The sequence below is a fragment of the Rhodotorula paludigena genome (genome assembly GCF_050403205.1).
Source record: "Rhodotorula paludigena JCM10292 DNA, Rt_paludigena_JCM10292v1_ctg21, whole genome shotgun sequence".
In the NCBI taxonomy this organism is placed as follows: Eukaryota; Fungi; Basidiomycota; class Microbotryomycetes; order Sporidiobolales; family Sporidiobolaceae; genus Rhodotorula; species Rhodotorula paludigena.
Genome location: NW_027481437.1, coordinates 95,351 through 119,000, shown reverse-complemented (window position 1 = coordinate 119,000; position 23,650 = coordinate 95,351). Strand labels below are relative to the sequence as shown.

The following is a 23,650-nucleotide window of genomic DNA, read 5'->3' as shown; positions in this document are numbered from 1 at the left end:
GACGGACGTTGACCCGACCTCACCGGTGGACGCCCTTCTTCCGCCCGGCCCTTGTGAGCTTCATCACCTAGCTGACACGGTCAGAGAGACTCCAGAGGGTGTGTGAGAGCTCATCACATGGCGTCCAGCCATCTTTGGCCTGGTCGAGCGTCTTTGGCCTCGTGCTCGTCGTCTCTCGCGCTGTTCGGGCTAGGACTCGGCTGTTGCTGCCAGATAGAGCCATTGCTACATTTGAGCTCTTCAGCGGTCGCTCTCGTGGTTGTGGCGAGGCTGGAGAGCTGCCCTCGCTGCGATCGACTTCGCCCGTTTCGCGCGCTTCGTCGCTTTCGCTTCTTCCCTTCACTTCGCTCGCGCACAAAGTCAGACTTTGCCGCTGTCTACGAGCTCAATAGCACTTCCACGCTCCATAAAAGTACACCACCACGATGCTGTCGCTCGTCTTCGCCATTCCCGCACGCTGCACCTCACTTGCCATCTCGACCGCGACTGGCTGCGCCTCGTGGCTCGCCGGGCAGGTCGTGCAGGTGCGTTCAGCCTGCTCAGTATGCCAATGAGCCGCCTAGACTGATCTCGTTGCATCTCTCGCCCTTGTCCCCTCGCTCTCAGACCCTCCTCGCCGAACAGCCCACGCCTGCGTCCGCGCCCTCGACCCGCCAGGCGGCCGCCTCGTCCGACTTCTTCGCCACGTCGCCCATCAGCTCGAAGGGCAACCAGCAGCCTGCACGCAGCGCCAAGATCGACCCGTGCAAGGCCCGCCGCTCTACCTCCACCAAGCCGTCCCTCCAGGCTCGTCGCCTCCCAGCGTCGCTCCAGGACAAACCCACGACGGTCCGCAACACGCACCTCGCTCCCACTTTCGGCCAGCAGCCGGCTGTGCTCACGCCGTCGTCCGCCTCGGCACCCTCTTCCGCCAACCGCCGCGTGGAGCGCATGCCGTCGCTCGCCGCTTTGTCGACTCGCGGGCCGTTCATCGCGCCGCAATGCAGCAAACTTAGTCTTTCGAACAGCTCGCCGAGGTTGTCGCGCTCCACTGTCGAGCCGCGCTCGCCCGCTCCGACATCGCCCGCTCCGACATCGCCCCTCCGCTCTGCCGCCTATGACGCCAAGTCGGGCATCCTCTCGATGTGGCTGTGCGAACGCCGCGCACACTTCCCCACGCGTGCCGCGTACGCCGCGGCGAGGGCACACGGTCTTGCACGCATCGCGCAGGAGGAGCCGTACGAGCTGCGCCTCGAAGAGGCTCGCGTCGACAAGCGGGACCCGACGGTCAAGGCGGTCGGGCAGGCGCGTGCAAGTGCCGAGATCCGCCACAGTCGCCAGGAGCGCATCGCAGGCTTCATGGACGAGTACCTCGACTCGCTGGTCTCTCCCGCAACCTCGTCGCCTTCGCCCAGCCCGCTCGCCTCGGTCCCGCACACGGCGCCACGCCGCCCCTCTCTGCTCGCGCCCATCCCGTCTCCGCGCGGCGTCTCGTCCCGCGGCCTTCCCCGCCCCCTCCTCTGGACGCGCCAACAGCGCCCGGCGAGCGAGCGCCTCGTGCGCGACGTTCAGCGCAGCCGCGAGAACGGGCGGTGGAAGAAGCGGGCGTTCGGCCTGCGCAGGGAGGCGGTCCTGACGGCCGCTTCTGCGGTCCAAGCATGCTGCTGACGGTCGGCAGTGGGAACCGACGTCTTCGCTCTTTCGCCCTTTGTCACCAGCACCTCTTCCGATCTCGCAATCGGCCTCGCCCGTCTTTGTTCCCATGTTGTCTCTCGCCCTTCCCTGTATGATTCTTCTCGTTCTTTGTTGTAGCAGTACCGCAGCCCTCTGTATCGGTGCACCGTCTCACCTTCAATGCATGCGAGCGGAAGTCCAGATTTGAGTCTGGCTCACATGCGAGCCAAAGCGCGCAATGCTCGCCTTCCAGCTGCCTCAAGCTGGCTACATAGACGTTCAGTGCTCCTCCCTCCGTCGGGCCTCGCTGGCGAGCATCAACCTTGTGCTGGTCGCCTCTCCGGCTGCCCTGCTTTTCCTCGTTCCGCTTCTTTCGCTCCGGTCAGTTTGGCCCGCTCTTCTTGCTCAATCACTGCCTCGATCACCAAATTTCCTGGCGCCTCTGCCGGACGCACCGCCTTCTGCCGCACGCGCTTGAATCTCCAGTCGCTCGCTTCGCTGGTCTGGGGCTTGCAGCCGCTGAAACGCGCTGCCTCCGCTTCGGACGGCAGCTAAGATGCGTGCAGAGGATATCAAACGTCTTACTGAAGAGGACGAACCCTCTTCCGAGGGTAGGAGCGGCTGCGGATGCGGGTGCAGGACGGGTCGCCTCGACGACGAAGGTGGTCTGCCGGCGAGGGGTGCTGCTGTCGGCGAAAGAGGCCTCTCCGGCGACAGCAGCAATCAGGATCATACAAGCGTGCATCTGACGAGCTGCAGACCTTGCTCTTCTGTCATGGCCCGCCGTAAACACCCTCTACTCGACGATTCTCGGCCGAAACGCCGCGTTGCGGCCGCTACAATGCTATGGGTGGACCTTGGTCGTCCTGCAGGGGTTGACACAGCAGTTTGTAAGGCTTGTACGGGGTATTTGGCGCACGTCTCTGCCGCTGCCGTGACTTGTTCAGGCCGGTCTGGGGCCCTCGCTCGCGCGCTCTGCTGCTTGACCTCCCGCGCTTCACTGCCCAACATCCGCTTCCTCTGGCGCAGCCTCCTCCACGCGAAGGCGTGTAAAACTCTCTAAGCTGCTTGGGCGCGCGTGCAGCTTTGCTTGCGATGCTCTTCTGCCTGCTCTCGGAGACTGGCCCTCCCCACTCTCCCCCTTCATCGCCTCGACCTGGTCAGCTCGTCACGGACACCGTGAACAGCTGATCATGCTTGCAGGAACCAAGAGATAGACTGTACAATGATGTCGCCCTGCCACGTACCTCCGTCACCTCTCGCACGCCCGCCGCGACCCTCGCCATTCTCATCGCTCAACGCGTCCCGACACGGTCTCGCCTCGTCCGCACCATCTTTACGGGCTCGAGACTGAAGCCCAGGAGCGCGGAACGCGTCTTGTGGACACTAATGCAGGCGAATAAAGAAATTGGAAGGCCGGACGCGGTTTGTCGGGCCTCCCACGGCTCGATCTTCCTTCTCGCCAGGAGGAGGGATGCACTCGGACGCCTGCAGTGCCCCCCTGCCGTTCCTACGCACCTCTCACTTATTCCTGCATGCTGAGGTCCCCAGGCTTGTCTCGCTCCCGCGTAGCGTGACGGACGTTGACCCGACCTCACCGGTGGACGCCCTTCTTCCGCCCGACCCTTGTGAGCTTCATCCCCCGGCTGACGCGCTCAGAGAGGCTCCAAAGTGTGCGAGAGCGCTCATCACGTTGCGTCCAGCCATCTTTGGCCTGGTCGAGTGTCTTTGTCCTCTTACTCGTCGTCTCTCGCGCTGTTCGGGCTAGGACTCGGCTGTTGCTGCCAGATAGAGCCAGTGCTGCTCTTCAGCTCTTCAGTGGTCGCTCTCGTGGTTGTGGGGAGGCTGGGGAGCTGCCCTCGCTGCGATCGACTTCGCTCGTTTGGCGCGCTCCGTCGCTTTCGCTTCTTCCCTTCACTCCGCCCTGCCCGCGTCGAGTTGACCCTCGCCGAGACTCTCCAGCTGCTCTAGCCATCTCTCCAGACCCTCTTTCTCATCACCTCACGCTCACTTCGCCTTTCCCCCACTCCTCCGACTCGCTCTCCATCTCGTCCGCGATGTTCTCGCTCGCCCTCGCCGCTATTGCCGGCCCGCTGGGTGTTGCTCTGGGCCTCTCCATGGGCCCTGGAAAGTACGAGCACATGGCTGCAGTGCAGTCTGTCGAGCAGGTGCGTTGTACTTCACTGCCTGGTCACGCTCCTCCAAGACTGCCTGCCTGACCACCCCTTGCGCTGCCGCGTTTCGCAGAACGACGCATCTGCATACAGCCTGATCGACTCTCCTGCAGAGGTCACTGCGCAACCCGTCGACCCGATCAAGCGCCGCTACCCCGCTCCTTCCCTCCTCGCACCCGGCAAGTCGTCGGCGAGCCCTGCCGTCTCGCGCATCGAGGCAACATACAGCCCGCCGAACCCGGCTTGGCAACCGCGTCTGTACCCCACTCTCGACTCGATTGACGACATGAAGCCGCTTGAGGACGACCTCGACGCGCTTTCCCCACCACTCTCGCCCAACCCGACGTGCTCATCCGCTTCGACCTCGCCCTCGTCTCTCTTCGACTCCGACCCGCAGCCCGCAGCGACTGTGACCTCGGCACTCTCGCTCGCTGGGCAGCTCAAGTGGGACGTCATCGACGACTACCTCGAGCAGGATTGGACAGCGGGCGTCTGGGCGACCGTCGAGGAGTACGAGCGGGTCGAGCAATTCGGCCGCGACCTCGTGCTGGGCGAGGAGCGGTACGAGCTTGAGCGCGAGGCAGCGCACCGGCGCGTGCACAGGCAACGCGTCTCGCCGCTCCTCTCGCAGTGGACCGTCCCGCGCAAGCGCAACTCGCGCGAGGACCGCACGTCCCTCTCGGAGACCGAGCGCCTCGAGTCCCGCATCCTCGCGTGTCTGAATGACTACTTCGTCGACTCGATCCTCGGCGACTCGACTCCCGCGCCGGTCCCGGCGCCGCGCCGGCACGAGCAGCGCACCTCGCGCTCCGTCATTCCGCCGCCGACCCGCTCGCGCTTCGTCTCACTCCGCAAGGTCCGCAAGGCCATTGGCCATCAGCTCCCCGTCCCGCTGCGCGCCAAGGTTCTCGCCAAGGACCCGCGTCGGAAGAACCCGAACGACTGGGAGTGGACCGAGGAGTGCCGCGAGTTCGCTCCGGGCAAGTGGCTCGCCTACTGCGCAGCGGACCTTGCCTACGCCAGAACGTGTGAGGCGGAGGAGGCAGCGTTCTGCCGCAGCTGAGGATATGCGGCTCTCCGTCTTCCTCGTCTACTCTCGTTTCCCCTCGCCCTCTTCTCCTTGTACCCGTTCTCGCCCTCGACCTTCTCCTGTACAGTGCCAGAATTGTCCCTTATCTGTCGTTGTGATCTCTATACCGCCTCTGTATTCTCATCCTCGCACATTCGGCTCCTCTATCATGCTTCCGCGCCGCGGTAAGTCTTGGGACTGCACGTTGTCGGCTCATCTCGGCGTCTTCTGCTCCGTAAGTGGTCCAGAGTCGGATGGCAAGTCTTCTGTTGCTCGCAAGCTCGAGACAGGCAAGGTTTCAGCGACTTTGACTGCCATCCCCCTCGTCGCCGCGACGCACTCGAGGCTCAGCCGTTGTCGCCTACCTCGACTTCGCTCTGAGCAGTCCTGACAGGACTGAGAGACATGCTACGGACGTTCCGGCCACCTCGGCGGCTCGCCCAGCCCGTTCCTGCACTCCGATCGTTCATCGTCCGAACGCTCGCGACGGCTTCATCGGCCGCAACCGGAAACGAGCTGCAGGTGGCTGACCCGCTCCTCCTTTACTATGGACTCGGTAAGCCCTGCCTGTGTCCTCCCTCGCCCCGATCAAGCCGTGCGGAGCTGACCCGGTCATCGCCCCCACAATCCTCGCCGATTTGCTCGCTCCCTTCTTCTGCGCCTTCCTTCGTGCGCAGTCGCGCAGGGCAAGGTCAAGAAAGATGAAGAGCAGCTGCGGGCACTCGTGCAGGTGCGTCGCCTCGAGCAACGACTCTCTGACCTGCCCCTCGCGGATGCTTCTGAGGATTAGTTCGCGAGAGACCATCCTGACCCGGCCCGGACTCTCCCCCGCAGCTCCGCAAGCTCCATGCTGAGCTGCTTGACTACCAGCCCCCCGTTCATCTCTTCACCCTGCTCGAGTCGATTCGCGCCCTTCCCACCGCCTCGTCCGCCTCGTCCACCCCTTCTGCCTTGACAACCACGTCCTCCGTCCCCGCCTGGCCTTTCCAGCGCTCCCCGCTGTCCGACCTTGAGCCAGGGCTGTCGGCCGAACAGGAGGCGGAGCGGAGACAGCTCGCGCAGCTGAGCGAGAGGGAGAAGGGCGCCCAACTCGTCAAGGTGCTCAAAGCGCACGAGGAGCTCGAGGGGCTCGACACACCGAAGGGGTTCCTGCTCACAGGCCCGCCCGGGACGGGAAAGAGGTACGCTCAATCAATCGAGCTCGACGCCTGCTGCATCTACACACCGGAACTGCAACTGATCGTTAACGTATACAGCCTTCTCATGGACCTCTTCTTCCAGAGCTTGCCGGTACCGCACAAGGTTCGCTACCACTATCATGCTTTCCTCCTCTCGCTCTACCAAGCTGTGCGTGCCCTTCTCTGGTCTTTCCCTCGCTTGTCCGGCCCTCAGCAACTCGCGTCTTGCAGATCCACCGTGCGCTGGAGAAGCAGCGACTTGAAAATGAAGCCGAAGAGCGCGCGATGAACGAGCGGTACGAGCGCGGTGACAAGGGCGGGTACCCCTGGAGCCGTCGAGAGGAGATGAAGGCTCGCGCCATCAGTCAAGGCTGGTGCGCTCGTCCGACGTCTTTCGTCCAGTATGGCAGCTGCTGACTCCATGCCTTCGCAGGCAATCGGTGTTTGCTGGTGCGCTCTGAGGAACTTCTGAGGGGCGCCCCTGGGCACGCTGCTGACTCGCAATCTTTCTAGGCGGTCGCTCCGCGCAGGATCCTGCGCTCAACACCCGCGAGTTCGTTCTCGCGCAGGTCGCGCTTGACCTCATCAAGACGCAGGGCTGGCTCCTCGCCTTCGACGAGGTGCAGCTCGTCGACATCGCTGGCGCAGGTCTCGTCAGCCGCGTCATGAGCTGGTACTGGCGCCTCGGCGGCGTCGTCGTCGGGACCTCGAACCGTGTGCCCGAAGGTGCGTGCGCCCCGATCTTGCCTCACAAACCGTCCAGCTCTGAACTGGCTGGCTTGCAGACCTGTACAAGCAGGGCATCCAGCGCGCTACTCTCTCGCCTTTCCTCACTGCGCTCGCATCCCGCTCGCCCGTCATCAACCTCTCTTCTCCAGTCGACTATCGCATGATCGCAAGATCCGAAAACCCGCTCTCGCCCGAGCACGACGCCGAGCAGCCTGGCGATTTCGGCGCACCCGAAGCCTGGCAGCGCTGGGGTACCCGCTCGCGCGGCTGGTTCGTGAAGGGTTCAGACGATGCGGTGTGGCAGGACGCGCTGCGATGGGTCATTGGCGACGCGCAGGGTCAGCCGCAGACGCTAAATGTGTACGGGAGGAAGGTCCACGTGCCGTGGGTATCGGGCGGAGTAGCACGCTTCTCGTTCAAGGAGCTGTGCGAGAAGCCGCTCGGCCCAGCAGACTACATCTCGATCGGCTCGGCATTCGTACGCTCGCACTGTTCTCTGTTCCTTACTGAGATCAGGAACTGACGCTTGGACGTACAGCACACTATCATTCTTGACGACATCCCTGTCCTGCCTCTCAACGCGAAGAACGAGGCGCGCCGCTTGATTACGCTTCTGGATGCTTTGTGTACGTTGCCCCTCGACTGTTGCAAGCTTCGAGCTGACCTCGTCGACCGTGCAGACGAGACCAAGACCCGCCTACTCGCCTTCGCCGCTGCTCCGATCGACTCGCTCTTTTTCCCTGACGCCGTGAATGCCCCTCCTCCGCCCGAGGAGTCCGCTGCGGATGACCTGCCGACCTCGTTCAGCGAGTCGGACGGTTCGCAGGCTCCCGGCTCGAGCGGACCCGTGCACGTTCTCGACGCCGAGACGTTCTCCCTCCCGCTCAACTCGTCCATTTCGTCAGCGCAGGTTCGAGCGTCGACGCACTACGATGGCCACGACGCTGCAGGCGAGGTTTCAGACTCGCTCGTCGAAGAGATGCTTGGCGACGTGCAGCAGGACCTCGACGCTCCTTATCGCCCGAACATCAGCACTTATGAGGAGACTGCGCGAGTCGCAGCTTACGAGCGAGACGAGGCGCGCGCAATCGACCGCGCGGAGAAGGAGGAGCAGCTGAAGCGGCAGCTCAGGCGCAGGCTCGAGCAGGAGGCCAGGGCACCCATCCACCCGAGTGCAGCGACGCCGAGCTTCCAAAATCTCGCTATCTTCACTGGTGAGTGTGAAAGAGCGCAACCTCCATCGCCCGCGCGCGCTGACACCTCGTCGCGCAGGCGAGGACGAACGCTTCTCGTTCAAGCGCGCCGTCTCGCGCGTGCACGAGATGTCATCCGCCGAGTACCTCGTGACGGCAGTGCATCAGCCTCTCCCTGCGCACGTTCGCAGCTGGGAGACGTCCTCGGCTGCTGCGACGGCAGCCGCCGCCGCCGCTCTCTCGCCCGCTCGTCACGCCGTCGGCGAGAAGGCGCCTCTGCCATCTGGCCGAGATGACCTCCTCTCGGGCGTGCTCGAGCCGTCAGACCTCAGGGCGAAGTGGCCTGAAGGCCGCCCTGCGAGCGAGAAGGAGGTTGACGTGCGGCAGAAGCCGGTCCTGCGCGAGGAGCACGTGTGGGGCGTGAGGGAGGACTGGGGGAAGAAGGCAGGTAAGTGGGGCAAGGGAGCGAAGGCCTACGAGAAGGCGTAGAGGAGCAGAGGGGAGATCAAACGCGACCATCCACTCGGACGCTGGCTCCGAAGAAGTCGGCAACGATGGCTTGATGGGCTCCGCCTCTTCCGCTTGTCTGTGCCTCCCTGTTCTCGTTCGACCTGCCCTTTCCTCTGACACTCGGCTTACATTTGACTGTTCTGAGCGGCTCTATTGGGTACCTGCTCCCGCTTAGGAGATGCCGACCGGACATTCCGCGGACGACACTGGACGTCCGCCTGTCTGCTGCTGCGACCTGAAGGCTGCGCCTGCGTCCTACCGTGCTAGGCATGTCGCGAAGACGACGTGAACACTCGAGCTCAGACGAGTTCAGCGGCTCTGAGTCGTTTGGGTCGTGGCGCAGCGGCTCTCCACCTTTGAGCGACTCTCCGCCGTCTTCCTCGAGCAATGAGGGGCGGGCCTGGCGAGGACGACGACGCCCTCCGCTGGTTCTGCGAAGTATGGGCCACCACCGACGTCACGGGCATCGCTCATCGCCAGACAGAGATGTTGTGGAGGACTCGGACGACTACGAGAATGGTCGTACCTCGGACGATAGCGAGGATGGTCGTACCTCGGACGACAGCGAGGAATCTCTTGTTTCGGTACGTCTCGGCGACGAGAAGCCTGAAGTCTGATGCTGACTTTTCGCTGCACAGGAGCCGCGCCATCACCATCGACGGCGAAAGAAGCAGTCTCCCCCTGCGTCATCCGACACGACGCGCAATGTCGTGATCGGCATCATCGTCTTCATTCTGGTCGCGCTCGTCGGCGTCTGCGTGTGGTACTTCTTCCTCTACGACCCGAACTCGACATCGCTCTTCGGCGGGGACAGTGCTGCTGCATCCGGCGCTGCAGCAAACACTGGGGCTACGGCAGCTACTGGTATGGGCGCTGGTGCAGGCGGAGCAGGAGGAGCGGGAGGGGCCACCACTGGTGGCAGCGGCGCTGGCGGCACGGGCGGTGTGCCGGGCGGAACCTCTTCTAGAGCCGCATCTGGGGCTTCCGGAGGGACAGGAGCTGCTGGGGGAGCAGGGGCAGCGACGGGCGGCGGAGGGACCGGGACGGGAGGGACCGCGACTGGGACGAAGACGGCGGACAACCCTAAAGGGACTGGCAGCGGAGGAGGCAGAGATGGTGCAGGCGGAGGGAAGATTGCCGTGCGTTTCCGCATTCTGTTCTGAACATGCTTTTCGACGCACGACTGACGCAATGCGTGCGTAGGGCTTCTGGGAAACTTGGGGTGCGGACGCGCCTGCGTTTCTTACTTTGTCATACTCTGACGCGCTCCTGCTTAGTTTCCATGTCCGTCGCCGACACCAAGTTTGACATGTACGGTGCGTTCTAAAGTTCCGGGCTAACTTTCGTTCCGATTTGACAAGCTGACGCTAGCCTCCAGACTACTGCTTCTGGTCCGTGTTTGCCGGTCTTTCTCCGCAGATGCCACTCGCAGACTCGCTTGCACGTGCAGGTTTTGCGCTGTCCCGGGAACGGTCGAAGAGAAAGGCAAGCTCGACATGAAGGAGCCAAGCGAAGGAATTGCTAAGGAGTGGGTCACCGCATCCAAAGCCGCGGGATGCAAGGCGGTGCGTCTCGAAGCGTTCTGCGTGGTGCAACTGCGGAGCAGTTGCTGGCTGTCCTACTCAAGCCAGCCAGTCACGCGGTTTCGGCTCACCGTCTCGCTTGTGTTGCAGATGATGTCCGTCGGCGGCTGGAGCGGATCGGAAACAATCTCAAAGCTCGTTGCAAGCGAGTCGTCGCGGTCTGATTGGGCTGAGACCATCGTGGCTGCCATGGATGAGTACGGCTTCGAGGGTGTCGACCTAGGTGCGCTTCCTCCGGCCTTCTCCTGCCCGAAGCAAATGCTAATCCGCTTTCCGTGCCCGCTTCTGTCAGACTGGGAATACCCGGGAAAGAGCGGCGCTACGGATGACGCACGTTTTTGACCTCTGTGGACGAGAGAGGGCGCTGACTTCCGTCCCAACAGTTTGACGTGGAGAACGACCTGACCAACTACCTCGCCTTCTTCAAGATCCTTCGCGAGAAAGTCGGAGACCGCCTCATCAGCTCCGACACGTCTTCATCGCCCTGGATTGATTCGTCGGGCAGTCCTTCAGCCGATTTGAGCGAGGTTCGTAGATTCAGGTGTCTTCCCTGCTCCCGCAGCTGACTCGCATAGTTGGCAGTTCGGCGAAGTCCTCGACTTCATCACGATCATGGTGAGCTCCCTTGACCAGTCCTTCGGGTCGTCGAGCTGAACGGGCTGTCTCCTGCAGACTTACGACGCGACAACCGCTTCATCCCCGATCACCGGCCCAAATTTCGCATTCGACGATTCGTGCGCCCCTTCTGCCGCCAAGTTCAACATTCCTTCGAGCGTACAAACCTGGATCGATGCCAAGTTCCCGGCAAACAAGGTGAGACGCTCGCTTTCCCTTTGACCTTCGCAAGTTGCTCATCCTGCATTGCCTCTCTTGAATTACAGATCATGATGGGTCTGGCTTCCTACGGATATGGCTGGAAGGTAGACTTGCACTCACCCACAAAGTCGGAAGTGCCGACGCTGAGTGTTCTTGCCACAGGTGGCGGACTTCAAGGATGGGGGCGGCGTCGACGGCGCAACCTCCAGCATTTACCAGACGGTCACTGGTAAAGCTACTGAAGTCAACAGCGGCACATACATCTATGACTTGATTGTATCAGACGTGCGTGATGGCACATGTCCGTGTCATGGACAGACAGCTGCTGATCTGTCGCATCCTCACTCAGTACCTTGACTCGAGCGAGCGCACCTTTGACGACTGCAGCAAGAGCCCTTTCATCTATCAGAAGGAGTCGACGCTTATGGTGACCTGTGCGTCCCTTCCCTTCCGATCCGACCAATACTCCAAGCTTACGCTCGCTGGGGCAGACGACGACGAGGAATCCTTTGCGATCAAGGGCGCGTATTCGCGCGAGGCGGGTCTCATGGGGTGCAATATCTATGCGGGCATGACGCAGAACAAGGATGGGACCCTGGCGGAGGCGGCTAGAAAGGTGTGCTAGAGTAGGGGAGTGCGCGTACAACACTGCATCACGGACAATTCTCTCACAGGCGTTGTCAGCATTGCCTGAGCTCCTCTAAAGGTCGGGGCTTACAGAAGAAGACAGGGACCACGCAGAGTCAGCATAATGCGCGAATGTGAGGAACTCGCCCTCTCGTGCGCCGTGATCCGTTACTCTGCTCCGACGCAGACCGAATCGCCCGCCCCGGGATGCAACAAGGATAATCTCAGCAAGCATGCGAGCGAATAGAGCAATTGGGTTGCAGGGTCGATACAAGCGGCCTGGTGCGCGTCGACATCTCACGCTTCTGGACGCTCTACTCTAGCGGCTTGGCCCCCTCTTCGCCAATGACGTCTGCCAGGTTGGTCGTGCCTGAGCCGCGCGCTGCTGGCTTTGGCTGCGAGGGGTCGGGCTTCCAGCCGATCTGGAGGGACCGAAGACGAAGCGAGAAGCGGAAGGTTGAGCGCGGCAGAGGCGAGGCGTCGAGGGAGGGTGGTAGACACAGTATGGTAGGGCACGCTGGTCAGCATTATTGACAGAAGTGGTCTGAAGTAGGTGAAGGAACGCACCATGTGCATAATCTGGAACGTTGCTGGGATCGAGCCGTCCTCGAGGCCGTGCAGCTCTGCACGAAAAACAAAGCGCGTCGGGTCAGGGCGGCCAGATTGGACAGCAGCACCTCGCGAGCATCTGCACACCCTTGTAGATTTCGCCCGCCGCGAGCAGCGTCTCCGGACTCAGCCGTCGCCGCCGGTTGACGACCGCGTTTCCCTCGCCCATCCACCGCAGGTCGTCGATGAGCTCGTGGATCGACGGGTAGGCGATCTGAATCTCGTCAACGTCGACGGTCGACAGGGCGAAGCCGGCGCGGTTTAGCAGGGAAGTGACAGATTGTGAGTCTGCGTGGGGTAGTCCAGGATATGCAACGAGAGTTGGGTGTAGAGAGATGGGAAGTAATGCGAGCACCGCAATATGGGAGTCAGAGGCAGTCAGTGGAACGATCGAAGTTTGCCAGCAAGGAACGGAGACGCACCAGTCATGGGCGAGATCCTGGGCGAGATGCCGCCTTCCCGTTCAAGCTCGGCAAGCTGCAGTGATGTTCTAGTAAGGAAGCATGGTGAGTACCCAACCGCTACCAGCAGCTGCGCGCTCGCGCAGAAGCGAGTGCAGCAGCTAGCGGTCGGAGCGAGACGCACCGCAGCTCAAAGAGCGTGTCGCCGCCCAGCATCGAGCCGATGAATACACCGTCTGGTCGCAATGTCCGCTTGATCTGAACGAGAGTCCCTGTGAACGCAAGAAATCGCATAAGCAGACCCGCGATAAAGAGCGCAGCGCGATTTCCGTGGTCGAGGCATGAAGTGCGCGCGGACGACATTTTCTCTGCTCTGCTCACCTGGCAGGTCGTTGATCCAGTGCATCGACAGACAAGACATGATGCAATCGTGCGAGTTCTCCTCGAAATGCGATGCGAGCGATTCCTCGTCGAGGTGCAATCGCTCGACTGGCACTGTTAACTGGAGAATGTCAGCAGGAGACCACCATCCAGTGTAGTTCCGCTTCAGCCTTGCACGGCATTGCGGCACACAGCAGGGGAGCCGCTGACCTTCAGTCTCGATGTCCTCGTCCCGATACAGCATCTCCTCTGTGCTCCGAAACGAACGGTCAGCTTGGTAAGTACACACTACCTCAGGGTATGACGCACTCGACGAGTCGACCATGATGACCTTCTGCGTGATGTCCTGGTCGAGGTGCCTTGCGAGATAGCCGGGTCCGGAACCAACGTCAAGCACGAGAGGGTACCGCCGCTTGATGTCCTGAAAGCGCAGCAGCACAGCATCAGTAAGCTATTCAACTCAGCGTGCACATCGAAGCCTGCGCCCACGAGGGATGAAGCCTCGATGACGGAAGGCGGTGCAAGCGAGACGTAGGGAGAGCTCACCAGCAAGCGGTCGACCATACTCTGGGCGACGTCGTCCTTGACATAGTCCGTGAGCCTGCTGCGCTCGACATGGCGGGCTGCGCGGTCGCGCTGTGCGCGCTTGAGGTCGCGATCGAAGACGGCGAACGGAGACGCAGACGAAGGCGCAAAGGAAGGGACGGCATATGAGCGCACTGGCTGCCGCAGGGCGGTGCGTGCACTCGAGCTCGTGACACTCCTGCTCAGGCTGGACATTGTCAGGCGAAGCGAGGGTGAGAAGATCGGTCGAGAGCCGTTCGAGCTGATGAGGTCGGGGTCACCCTCTTGCGCTCTACGCAAACTCGTGCCGAGTTGTGAGTAGCCCTGCCGACCGCAAGTAGGACTTCTGGGCCAGATCAAGCCCGCTCGAATTTCACCGCGCGGACGGATGCATGCTCTCCGACCCCGACCTCGACGTCTGAAGAGCAAAACGACGCAAATGCATACTGATCACAAGCAAGAGAGGAGGGAGTGCATAACGTGAAATGCGACGAGACAAAAGAGGCGAAACGATGGGGCAGGTGGGCGATGTGCAAGGCGGAGGCGAGCGGAAGAGGTAGTGTCCGTGGCACAGAAGGCACGGCGAGGTTGACGCGGCGCAGATCAGATGCGGCGGACGGGCGAAAGGGGCGGCGCAAGTGCAGGCGAAGGCGGACCGGCCGTGTTGGTGCGGTAGCTTGAGCGATTGACGGTCTTCTGCAGGTCGCGCAAGACTTTTTCAGCACAGGCCCCACATTGAGCACAGCAGCACCCGCTAACGCAAAGCACAGACGCACTCTGCACGCCTCGCACCTCAGCGCGCCATCGTCCGCGACCCTGCACTCGCTGTCGAGCGCGCGCTTGCACTCGCGGCACACGAGGCATTTGGCGTGGAACCTCCTGCCCTTCGGGCCGATGACCGTCTCCTTCTCGGTCGCGCGTACCGAGCATCCAGCGCAGATGAGCAGCCCGCCGAGCCCGGCCGGCGGGCGCGGGCGGCGCGCAAAGATGGTCGGCTCGACGGGCGCCTGCGAGGGCGAGGGAGGAATGTGCTGCGGCGGGTAGGTCGGCGTCGAGGGTAGGCGTGTCGAGCGAGAGGTAGTGAGCGAAGCGGCGTCGGCAGCAAAGAAGGGGGAAGACCGGATTTGTGGCGAAGGCGAGGCGGGAGGAGGAGCGCACTGCGGCCGACAGGAGCGTCAGTCCAATGTGCCCGAGCTGAGCAACCGCGTACAGCGCACCTTCTCGTGGTACGGCAGGCCTCCCGACTCGACGAACCCCCTTGCGCCCTTCTCCTCGCCGAATGTCCCGCTGCATGCCGCGCAGGTAAAGCACCGCTGGTGGAACGAGTGTCCGCTGCGTGGCACGGTAACGCTTTTGCTGTAGCCGAGCGCGAGTCCGCAGCCGTGGCACGAGGGGTCGGGACCAGACAGCTCGGAGGTGAGCGGAGGGCGTTCGTCGTGCGAGGGCGAGTCTTCGGCGGAAGGGGAGGGCGGATCGGCGAGCGAGGTGAGGATGGTCCGGTAGCGCTTCGGCGCGGGCGCACACTGCATCGAAAACGACTCTTTGTGAGCTAGATATAGGGCAGGAGGGAAGAACAGTCAGTACACACCTGCTGGTGCCACCACTTCCCCTCCGCCTCAACATGCTTGCCAGCGCCGAGGTCCTGCTCGCACCCTCCACAGCGGAAGCACTCGCGGTGCATGATGCGTCCGGTCTTCGGCAGCTCGACAAACTCGCCATAACCGAGCGGGTGCATGCAGATCGGGCACGTCTCGCTGTCGTTCGCGTCGGCTGCGGCCTCGGTGGTGACTGGTGCCGGACTGGCCGTCTTCGCTGGCGAACTCGGCCTCGTGAGCTGGGCAGAGCGTTGCACGGGCGAGGGCAGGGGACGCAGTGGGCTTGGGCACACCGCCGGCTGAGTTGGCGCGAGCACTGCGCGGGTTGACAGCGGCAGACTCGCCTTGATAGGCGACGACGGGCGACTCGACCAAGGAGAACCGAGCGTCGAAAGTGGAAGCGGCACTCGGGCCGGGGTCTGCGGGAGCGGCCCGTGCGCTGTCTTTGTCGGCGAGGTAAGAGCAGGGGCAGCGGCAGTCGATTTAGTCGGGCTGGCCGAGCGGGGCGAGTCGGCCAGACCGGCGCGGCGGAGCCTCTCTCCAAGCTCGTTGAGCGAGGGGGCGATGGGCAGCTTGTCGCGCTCGAGCTGAAGGCGCGTCGGCTTGGACTTGCGCGAGTCGACGACGGGCTCATCGAGTATGCCGAGGCCCCGCGCTCCCGGCGAGTTCGTGGACTTAACGCTCCACACGGTGTTCTTGGTACTCGGGGGGCCTGCCATCAGCGAGGGACGACCGTACTTGGTGGGCGCGGGAAGGACCGAGACGGGCTTCTTGAGGAACTCGCTCTGAGAAAGGTGTGGCGAGGGCGGAATACCGCGAGTCTTGTATGCTTCGGCGTCGAAGCAAGCCTCGCAGGACGGATTGCCGGAAAAGTCGATCACGGGCGACGTCGAGGGGTCCTGCAGAGTGGGAAGTGTGAGCAGCGGCACTGCAAGGGACGCTGACATGCTACTTACCGAACAATACGAACACGTGTAGCAATCCTGCACATGCCGAGTTTCGCAGTGAGCGTCTCTTATTGGGTAACTCGCAGATTCGAGAACACCGCACCTCGTGCCACAAGTTCTCGCCGTGCTTGACGAAAGGCGTGTCCGCAAGCACCGCGTACTTGCACTTCTTGCTGTTGCGACAAGCGAGAAACGTCAGGATAGGGTGAGCGAGCGTGCGAGGCAACTGGAACGCACCAATTGCCCTTACGAAAGCGCTCGGCAAAGCACTGGCGACAGAAGAAGAGCTCGGCCAGCTTTGCGTCCTTCTTGGCGTCCGGGTGCGGATAGATCGTCTCTTCCTGTTGGCACGTGCCGCATCTCAATGCGTATTCCGCGTACACAGGGTGTGCCCGAATTCGCAAGAGAAGGTCCGCCCAACGCACCTGCCGGAACTTTGCCTGGCACGCAGCACAGCCCCACTGGTCTTCCGGACTGAGAACGCTGCCAAACACGCTGTGAAGCTCGCCCGCGCCGTCGTCCTGGTGGAGGAAGCTCTGCACGAGTTTGCTCGGGCTCGCGGGCCGCGCAGGGGGCACGAGCGTGCGCGAAGGGGTGCCAAGTGTCGGGGAATTGAGCGCGAGAGCATGCGAGCAGTTCTTGAGAGCGTCTGGAGCGGGCGAGGTGCTCTTGGGTGAGCGGGAAACGTATCTGCGGGCGGCAAAGGAGGGTCAGCACCGCCTCGTCGGGCAAGAATGCGATATCCCGCCACGATGGGAGACCTAGGCGCACCGCTGCTGCCATCGGTCGTTCGGTTGACCCTCAAAGAGGACCCGAGTAGCCGAGTCTGGGCGCCGCAAGCTCTCGTCAGCGTGCAACGCCGCGAGTTGATCGAGACGACGGACGAGGACGGACCGCGACTGTGCCCGCCGCACTTGCACCGCTGCGCCGTTGTGGGCTCTCCGCACCTCCCGCAGAATCCCATGGCGTCTTTCTTGACGGTACGAGCGAGGTGACCGAGATGAGCTGAGCGAGACCAGCGCGAGTTCCGAGAAGACGACCGCTTCGAGCTTCCCTCGCCACTCGATCAAGCTGTTCTGCCGCTTGCCAAGTGATCAGAGAACCCACCATTCTCATACGAAGCAAGTGCAGGGCGAGGAGATCCGCCAGTCTCGGGAGGGTCTGCTTCCGCGTGCGTGCCTCGTCACCAAATCGTGCTCTGCAACCTTTCTTACTGCAGCTGCGCAGTAACACGCCAGCTCTGGAGACCCAACTAAGCGTAGTACCGAAGAAAGAGAACCTCCCAACCGAAGCGACCCGCCCCTCCTCGCCAACCCAACCAGCCTTGCTCACCTCCCGCCAGGGCGCCACATGGCCTTCTCACGCAGATCCTCGGCGACCGACGACGACGATATCTGCGCGCTCTGGAGGCTCGTCTGGCGCGCCTTCTCGTTAAGCGCCTTTTGCTCGTCCGAGCAAAAGTCCTGCGGGTCCGATCAGGTCAGTCTCGCAAACAGTCTAGGACGGACAGGAAGGCAGCGGACCTCAGACGACATGTCGACGACGACGCTAACCTCGAGCTCGCCGCTGACGAGCCGCTCACGGTACGTCTTGTGTTGCGGGCGTTTGAGGTTGGCGACGAGAGAGCGCAGCTTGGCCTTGTACGCCTGGCTCGTCCCGATGACGAAGCGGTCGTCGTCCTGATCGGGAGGGCACTTGGTCCAGACGCATAGCTCAAGGTCCACGGCTTTGTAGAGGAGGACATCCTTCGCTGTGAGCATAGCGCGAGTCAGTCAGATATCGTCGGAGTAAGCTCGTCTTCCCTGTAGCTGAGGACGGAACTCAGAGCTCGAGACTGACCAGCCGTCGAGTCGCAAGCGAGCGCGTCGTACAGCGCTTCGCAACACGCCATCCTCTGCTTGTCGACCGCCTTGTCCGACCCGGGCTCCTTGACAAACGCGCTCTTGACGTCGATTTGATCAGTCTTGTGCGTCCTAGCAGGCTCAGCGCGCTTTGGCACTTTGGTCGGGGGCGGCGGGAGCGACTCGTCCGAGTCGGGCGAGGGCGACGCGCTCGGCGGGCGAGGGCGCTTGGTCGCCGACGAGGCGGCAGGGCGCGTGACGACCTTCAGGCGAGGCGATGGACCTCCACCGGGAGGAGAGGCCGGCGTCGGAGCGAGTAAACGGCCTTTGCCTTTCGTGCCGGAGCTGCTGCTGCTGGTGCGCGAGGTTGAGGGGAACGTGCTGTCGGTCGGCGACACGGGCAACGGCGGGAGGGCCGAAGACTTGGCGACGCCTGAGTTGACGCGGATCAATGACAAGGTCCGAAGGGGTGCCGAGAGTAACGCACCATTCCCGGTGGACGAAGCGATGGCGGCTTTCCACTTGGCGACAAGGGAGGCAGCGAGGGTCCCGACGTCGCGGGTGCACGCCTGTTCCTTGATATTGTTGACGGTGTGGCCAATCTTCGTCTCCTGTGCGCGTCGACAATATACGTCTGCACTAGGACCAGGCATTCCGCTGTTGCGCAAGCAGGCCGCCGGACTGCAACCGCTGGAAACGCACCTTGAGCAGCTCGTGCGTCGGTTCAACCTCGTTCTCGAGCCGCATGAGAATGTCTACGCATGTCTGCCAAGGTAAAGAGGCCATCGTCAGTGCGTGTCACTGCGATAAAGTCGTGAGCGTTGCGAGCCATTCAAGCCGAGAGCAACAAGCGCAGGGCTCCCCGCCAGTCTGGCACATACGGCGAGCGCTCGGTGAGTCCGTTTGAGCACGCCGAGCCCCTTTCTGGAAGAGTCCGAGCAAAATTGGGACGAAGCCTCCCCCCTCGGCTCGTCCCGATGAGGAGAGCCTACGAGTCGGTGACGCGCTGCAGCGCGCTCGGACTCGCGCGCATTCCAACCGCAAAGCCCTTCCCACGGTGTTGGAGCAAGCGCTTCAGCCGGGTGGGCGGTGGAGACGGACTTCGCGCGAAGTGGGGCGCAGAGGAGACGCGAGCGGGACGACAAGCTCACTTGCGCGTTCATGGCCTTGTTGGCCGCGGCGAGCTGCTGGCGGAGACCCTTGACGACGTCGCTCGAGACCATCCTGAGCGCGAGCGAGCGAGAGAGGGAGAAGCACTCGAAGGGAGAAGCGACGCGATCGGACAGCGGACCACCGCACGGGCCTCGCTCGCCGCGAGACACTCTCCTAAAGCGGCGAGCTCGGTCAGACAGCGCTAATGGAGCACAGCAGACGCGCGAGAAAAGCGAGGCTCGAGCGAGAGGAGGAAGAAGCGTCTCTCCTCGGCGCCAACCAGAGAGAACGAACTGCGTTGCAAGCGATACCTGCGTTGGACTCCTTGCTTTGCCCGTTGCTTTCCGTCACGTTACGACGCCCTCCTCATAGCTCTTCGTGCGCGACCACCTGGTCCGTGTCGTAGTCGGGCACGACGGCCTTTGCCGTGTCGACAATCCCGTCGCGGATCGAGTCCTTGACGTCCTTCCAGTCGACCCACTTGTTTGCCTGCTTCTCAGCCTCGCGCTGCGCCTCCTCCTGTTCGTGCTCTAGCGCCTCCTCGCGCGCGAGGAAATCGTCGTCCTCGCCCGGGGGCGGCGGCGCCTCCGAAGGCGGCGGGCCCGTCTCGACCGGCGGCGCGGGCTTGACGTCGACTTCGGCCTGCACCGACTGCGACACGCCGAGCGAGCGGCGGAGCATCGACTCGACCTGGGCAAAGTAGGCGTTCGGGTCCGGAACCTGGTACTGCGACTTGAGCAGCGCCGTTTGCCTGCGGGTGATGCAAGGGATGAGTCAGCGGCTATTCTTCGGCGTGCAGGTCGTGAATGCGTACCAGAGCACCGAGACCGAGTCCTTGAGCTCAGCGAGCGCGTCCTCGTCTTCGCCGGCCTCGTCGACCTTCTCAAGCAGGCGCTCGACGAGCGGGTGGTGCGGGTTGAGCTCGAAGTTCTGTTCGCCATGCATGGTCAGCTGCTTCGCTCCGAGGACTTGCGAGTAACGAGACGGGAGGGCCCTCACCTTCTTCTGCATCCGGGCGAAGTTGAGCATGAAGTTGTCTCCTCCCTGCCCGGCGTTCTGCGCCGCGAGGAGCCTCTCCATGTTGCCCGAGTAGCCGAATGTGCCCGCCGTCACGAGGCACGGCGACGTCGTGAGGCGCGTCGAGAGTGTTACCTTGTCGACAAACTCGGCGAGTTCCTTCTTGAGGTAGGCAACGAGCGGCGCAAACGTCGTGCGCAGCTCGTCCTCGTCCGCGTCGGCCGACTCGTCCTCGTCGCCGAACTTGACGCCGTCCTTGGCGACGTCCTGGAAGCGCAGGCCGCTGAAGGTCGGGACCGAGTTGATGAGCTGCCGCAGCGAGAGCGTCAGCTGTCTGCACGGGTAGAGGGAAGCTGTTCGCCGGGAAGCGCACCATCTCGTCGATCGGGTCCGTCATGTACAGCACCTCGTAGCCGCGCGCGAGGATGCGCTCGACGAACGGACTCCGCGCGAGCTGGTCCTTGGTCTGTCCCGCGCCCGCAATGAAGTAGATCTGCGTCTGGCCCTGCTTGCGGCGCGCGACGACGTCCTCGAGGCCCGTCGTCTCGTTCGAGGCGGACGTCGCGAACCGCAAGAGCTTGACGATGCGGTCACGGTTCTTCGAGTCCTCGACGGCGCCGACCTTAAGCGCCGTGCCCGCCTTGCTGTACAGCTCGTTGAACTTCTCCGGGTCCTTGGCCGCGATCTGCGCAAACAGGTCGTAGATGCGCTTCTGGAGGTTGCGCTTGATCTGCGCCAGCGCACGCGTCTTCTGCAGGCTGTCACGGCCGACGTTGAGCGGGAGATCATCGACGTCGATGAAAACCTTGATCCAGTTGAGGTGGCGCTCGAGGTAGTCCTTGCCGAGGTCGGACGTGATGAAGACCCGGCGGACAAAGAGCTTGAGCGAGTTGAGCGAGACGTAGTCCTTGCTGTAGAAGTCGTTCGGGAGCGCCGAGGGGATGTAGATCAGGGCGCGGAAGGCTGTCGAGCCGGCATCGCCCTTGAAGTGCGACCACGCGAGCGGAGCATCGGCCTCCTTGAACGTTGCCTTGAAGAAGTTCTCGTAGTCCTCCTCGGACAGGTCCTTCGGCTCGCGCATCCAGAGAGGCGGGCGGTCGTTGACAAGCTCCCACTGGGCAGCCTCGTCCACCTCGGCGACGTCCTCGTCCTCATCCGCGTCCTCGACCGTAGCCTCATCTTCCTCAGCCTGCGTCTTCGGTGCGACGGGCGCCGACGGATCGAGCGAGGTGCTCGACCAGAGGAAGATGGGCGCCGAGTTGTACTCGGCGTGCTTCTGGATGAGCGAGCGCAGCTTGTTGACATCGAGGTACTCGCCGCGAGCGTCCGGCTTGAGGTGGCTGCGGAAGGACGGCTGTCAGCGACGATCTCGCGGTGAGAAGTCCGTTCCGCGAATTGGCGCACAGCGTGATCTCGGTACCGCGCCCGAGCGTCGGTCCACGCGGGTCCTTGACGATCTTGAAGCCCTCGGCGTCGGCCTCGCTTTCAAAGACGTACTGCTCCGGCTCGTCGGCAGTCTTGCTCGCGACAGTCACACGGTCGGCGACGAGGAAACTCGAGTAGAAGCCGAGACCGAACTGGCCGATCAGGTTGGACCCGTCGCCCTTGTCAAGGTTCTCGAGGAACTCGGACGTGCCCGAGCGGGCAATGGTGCCGAGGTTGGCGGCGAGCTGCTCCTTCGTCATGCCGACGCCCGAGTCACGGATAACAATACGCCCGCTGGCAGCATCCGCAAGGACAGTCACGTTGAGCTGCTCTGCCGGTTCGAGGATCTTGGTGTCGGTGAGTGCGAGGAGGCGGACCTTCTCGAGGGCGTCGTTGGCATTCGAAACTGCAGATCGCCGCAGAGGTCAGCATGGAAAGCAGAGGACGACAGAGACTTCGGTATGGACAGCGAAGTGCTTAGGACTTGTCGGAAGCAAGAGAAAGAGAAGGGGACTGACGAAGTTCGCGGATGAAGACATCGCGGTCGTGGTACAAGTGAGAGACGACTACTCGCATCTGTATCTCAGCAGGTCAGCTGCCAGCTCTCATGCTCTTGAAGAGGCGGGGCAGCTGTACGCACCAAGCGAGCGATATCACTCTACAGGGATCCAGCACAGCAGCAAAGGTCAGCGCTGCTGAAATCGGCACAGACCCAAAGGAGCCACACACACCTGGTACGCAAAGCTCTCGCCGGCCGCGAGCTGTTCTGGCGCGAGAAAGGCGACTTGCGGAGAGGCGGCATCATCGACTGGAGTTGACGCGCTGGCGAATGCTGCGCCTGAGGCGAGCGCTGCCAGCGCTGGCAAGAAGCGTGTGAAGCGCATCCCGGGCTTCCAACTGCAGCCGAGTGCGGGTGCGAGCGAATGAACAAGGGAGAGCTGCTCGATCTACGTGGAAAGAGCCGGCAGCAAGGGCAATCCTCACCAGACAGGACGGTGGAATGCACAAGCGGGCTCAACTGCACTGCAAGGTCGCGACCAAGCACTCCACGCACGGCTACCGCCACTCGTCCGACCCCTTCATGCCCTCGCTCAGCGCCTCCCCCAGCTCGTGCGGGCTGATCCCGAGCTCCTCCAGGTCTGCATACAGCTCTGCAAGCGTCCTCTGCCGCACAGGTGCCTCTGCCGCGGCGTCTGTGCCCGCGCCCGCGGGTGCGACGGCGCCTGCTGCTCCCCCCACATTGTCGCCCTCGTGCCGCGGTGGCAGCGCCCACGCCTCCTCGAGCGCGTGCCGTACCGCCTCGTCGAGGTGGTCGTGTAGCTTCTCTACTTTGTCGCCGTGCGCTTTGGGCGGCGCGGCGCCAGGCGTGCCGGATGATGCAGAGCGAGGGGTTGATGACGGGCGTACGGGGGACGAAGACGTGGCAGGGGACGGGCGCAGCGAGACGGGAGGGACGTAGTCGCTCGTATGGAGAGATATGCGGATCGCAGAGCTGCACCGAGGGAGCGCCACCCGAGTCAGCTGCAGCTCGGGAGGATCGACGGTGTGGAGCCGCTGCTCGCGAGTGGCGAAGGAGCGCGCAGTACGCACAAGAGGAGGGCAAGCACGAGCACTGCGACTGCCGCTACGGCCGGCACGAACCACCTCTGCGCGCGCAGCTCCCTCAGCCGGTTGCGAGGTGGCGCCCTCACGACCTTGCGAGGACGGCCGCGCTGCCCGCGCGGAGAGCGCTGGCGCAGCTGGTGCTTGCGATTGGGAGATGCTGTCGATGCTCCGGGCACATCGAGCGAGTCCTTGGACGTTGTCATGGATGCGGTGGATGCGCAAGAGCAGGTGGAAGCGGAGCGCCGGAAGTTGTCAACTTTCAGAACTCCACGTGAGCGGCCATGGCAGCTCTTTTCTGCCCCGGAACTGTGTGTACGGAGCGCAGAAGCTCAAACAGTCGCGCGATGCGGTCGGATGCCATTGCGGAACGACTTGCGAAGGTTGCGCCAAGGTTGCGCCAAGCTTCGGCCTCTCGCCTTCGACCTGCAAGGTGAACGTGGAAAGCGATTTGCGAGCGAGAGACGAGTGCAGTGGGTAGTGTTTGAACGACGCGAAAGAGGAGAGAGAGAGGTGCGGAGAACAGAACGAGGGCGGGCGAGATTGGGCGAGGGCGGGAAGTACGAACTTCAGACGACGAAGAC

The 23,650-nt window shown here is 63.0% G+C and overlaps 9 protein-coding genes across 9 annotated transcripts; 4 read left to right on the top strand and 5 right to left on the bottom strand.

Annotated features, from left to right (window-relative positions):
• Positions 1 to 425: 425 nt before the first annotated feature.
• Positions 426 to 1,647, top strand: JCM10292_003556 (uncharacterized protein; the record flags this gene model as incomplete). The annotated part of the gene is made up of 2 exons (XM_076649105.1): positions 426 to 524; positions 607 to 1,647. 2 exons carry the CDS (start codon positions 426 to 428, stop codon positions 1,645 to 1,647), a joined length of 1,140 nt encoding a protein of 379 aa, XP_076505329.1.
• Positions 1,648 to 3,710: 2,063 nt separating this feature from the next.
• Positions 3,711 to 4,890, top strand: JCM10292_003555 (uncharacterized protein; the record flags this gene model as incomplete). The annotated part of the gene is made up of 2 exons (XM_076649104.1): positions 3,711 to 3,821; positions 3,901 to 4,890. The coding sequence occupies 2 exons, from the start codon at positions 3,711 to 3,713 to the stop codon at positions 4,888 to 4,890; spliced, it is 1,101 nt and encodes a 366-aa protein (XP_076505328.1).
• Positions 4,891 to 5,301: 411 nt separating this feature from the next.
• JCM10292_003554 (uncharacterized protein) lies at positions 5,302 to 8,485 on the top strand (the record flags this gene model as incomplete). The annotated part of the gene is made up of 11 exons (XM_076649103.1): positions 5,302 to 5,452; positions 5,574 to 5,626; positions 5,731 to 6,077; positions 6,153 to 6,243; positions 6,306 to 6,448; positions 6,508 to 6,524; positions 6,588 to 6,800; positions 6,860 to 7,281; positions 7,342 to 7,429; positions 7,484 to 8,017; positions 8,076 to 8,485. 11 exons carry the CDS (start codon positions 5,302 to 5,304, stop codon positions 8,483 to 8,485), a joined length of 2,469 nt encoding a protein of 822 aa, XP_076505327.1.
• A 461-nt stretch (positions 8,486 to 8,946) lies between these two features.
• Positions 8,947 to 11,530, top strand: JCM10292_003553 (glycoside hydrolase family 18 protein; the record flags this gene model as incomplete). Its single annotated transcript, XM_076649102.1, has 15 exons — positions 8,947 to 9,090; positions 9,145 to 9,645; positions 9,710 to 9,728; positions 9,784 to 9,822; positions 9,885 to 9,897; positions 9,957 to 10,071; positions 10,180 to 10,312; positions 10,382 to 10,419; positions 10,473 to 10,616; positions 10,672 to 10,704; positions 10,762 to 10,902; positions 10,971 to 11,009; positions 11,068 to 11,190; positions 11,255 to 11,339; positions 11,397 to 11,530. The coding sequence occupies 15 exons, from the start codon at positions 8,947 to 8,949 to the stop codon at positions 11,528 to 11,530; spliced, it is 1,701 nt and encodes a 566-aa protein (XP_076505326.1).
• A 316-nt stretch (positions 11,531 to 11,846) lies between these two features.
• On the bottom strand, positions 11,847 to 13,703 carry JCM10292_003552 (uncharacterized protein; the record flags this gene model as incomplete). Its single annotated transcript, XM_076649101.1, has 9 exons — positions 11,847 to 11,954; positions 12,100 to 12,155; positions 12,229 to 12,429; positions 12,564 to 12,631; positions 12,727 to 12,814; positions 12,924 to 13,037; positions 13,134 to 13,172; positions 13,233 to 13,344; positions 13,470 to 13,703. 9 exons carry the CDS (start codon positions 13,701 to 13,703, stop codon positions 11,847 to 11,849), a joined length of 1,020 nt encoding a protein of 339 aa, XP_076505325.1.
• Positions 13,704 to 14,090: 387 nt separating this feature from the next.
• Positions 14,091 to 16,993, bottom strand: JCM10292_003551 (uncharacterized protein; the record flags this gene model as incomplete). The annotated part of the gene is made up of 10 exons (XM_076649100.1): positions 14,091 to 14,183; positions 14,264 to 14,644; positions 14,705 to 15,010; positions 15,076 to 15,981; positions 16,039 to 16,065; positions 16,133 to 16,202; positions 16,267 to 16,370; positions 16,455 to 16,719; positions 16,801 to 16,855; positions 16,924 to 16,993. The coding sequence occupies 10 exons, from the start codon at positions 16,991 to 16,993 to the stop codon at positions 14,091 to 14,093; spliced, it is 2,277 nt and encodes a 758-aa protein (XP_076505324.1).
• A 364-nt stretch (positions 16,994 to 17,357) lies between these two features.
• JCM10292_003550 (uncharacterized protein) lies at positions 17,358 to 19,093 on the bottom strand (the record flags this gene model as incomplete). The annotated part of the gene is made up of 6 exons (XM_076649099.1): positions 17,358 to 17,492; positions 17,553 to 17,779; positions 17,869 to 18,303; positions 18,358 to 18,481; positions 18,573 to 18,635; positions 19,022 to 19,093. 6 exons carry the CDS (start codon positions 19,091 to 19,093, stop codon positions 17,358 to 17,360), a joined length of 1,056 nt encoding a protein of 351 aa, XP_076505323.1.
• A 295-nt stretch (positions 19,094 to 19,388) lies between these two features.
• JCM10292_003549 (heat shock protein Hsp90 family protein) lies at positions 19,389 to 22,348 on the bottom strand (the record flags this gene model as incomplete). Its single annotated transcript, XM_076649098.1, has 8 exons — positions 19,389 to 19,773; positions 19,837 to 19,952; positions 20,022 to 20,348; positions 20,413 to 21,379; positions 21,444 to 21,870; positions 21,983 to 22,040; positions 22,105 to 22,122; positions 22,196 to 22,348. The coding sequence occupies 8 exons, from the start codon at positions 22,346 to 22,348 to the stop codon at positions 19,389 to 19,391; spliced, it is 2,451 nt and encodes an 816-aa protein (XP_076505322.1).
• A 172-nt stretch (positions 22,349 to 22,520) lies between these two features.
• Positions 22,521 to 23,272, bottom strand: JCM10292_003548 (uncharacterized protein; the record flags this gene model as incomplete). Its single annotated transcript, XM_076649097.1, has 2 exons — positions 22,521 to 22,956; positions 23,055 to 23,272. The coding sequence occupies 2 exons, from the start codon at positions 23,270 to 23,272 to the stop codon at positions 22,521 to 22,523; spliced, it is 654 nt and encodes a 217-aa protein (XP_076505321.1).
• Positions 23,273 to 23,650: the final 378 nt, after the last annotated feature.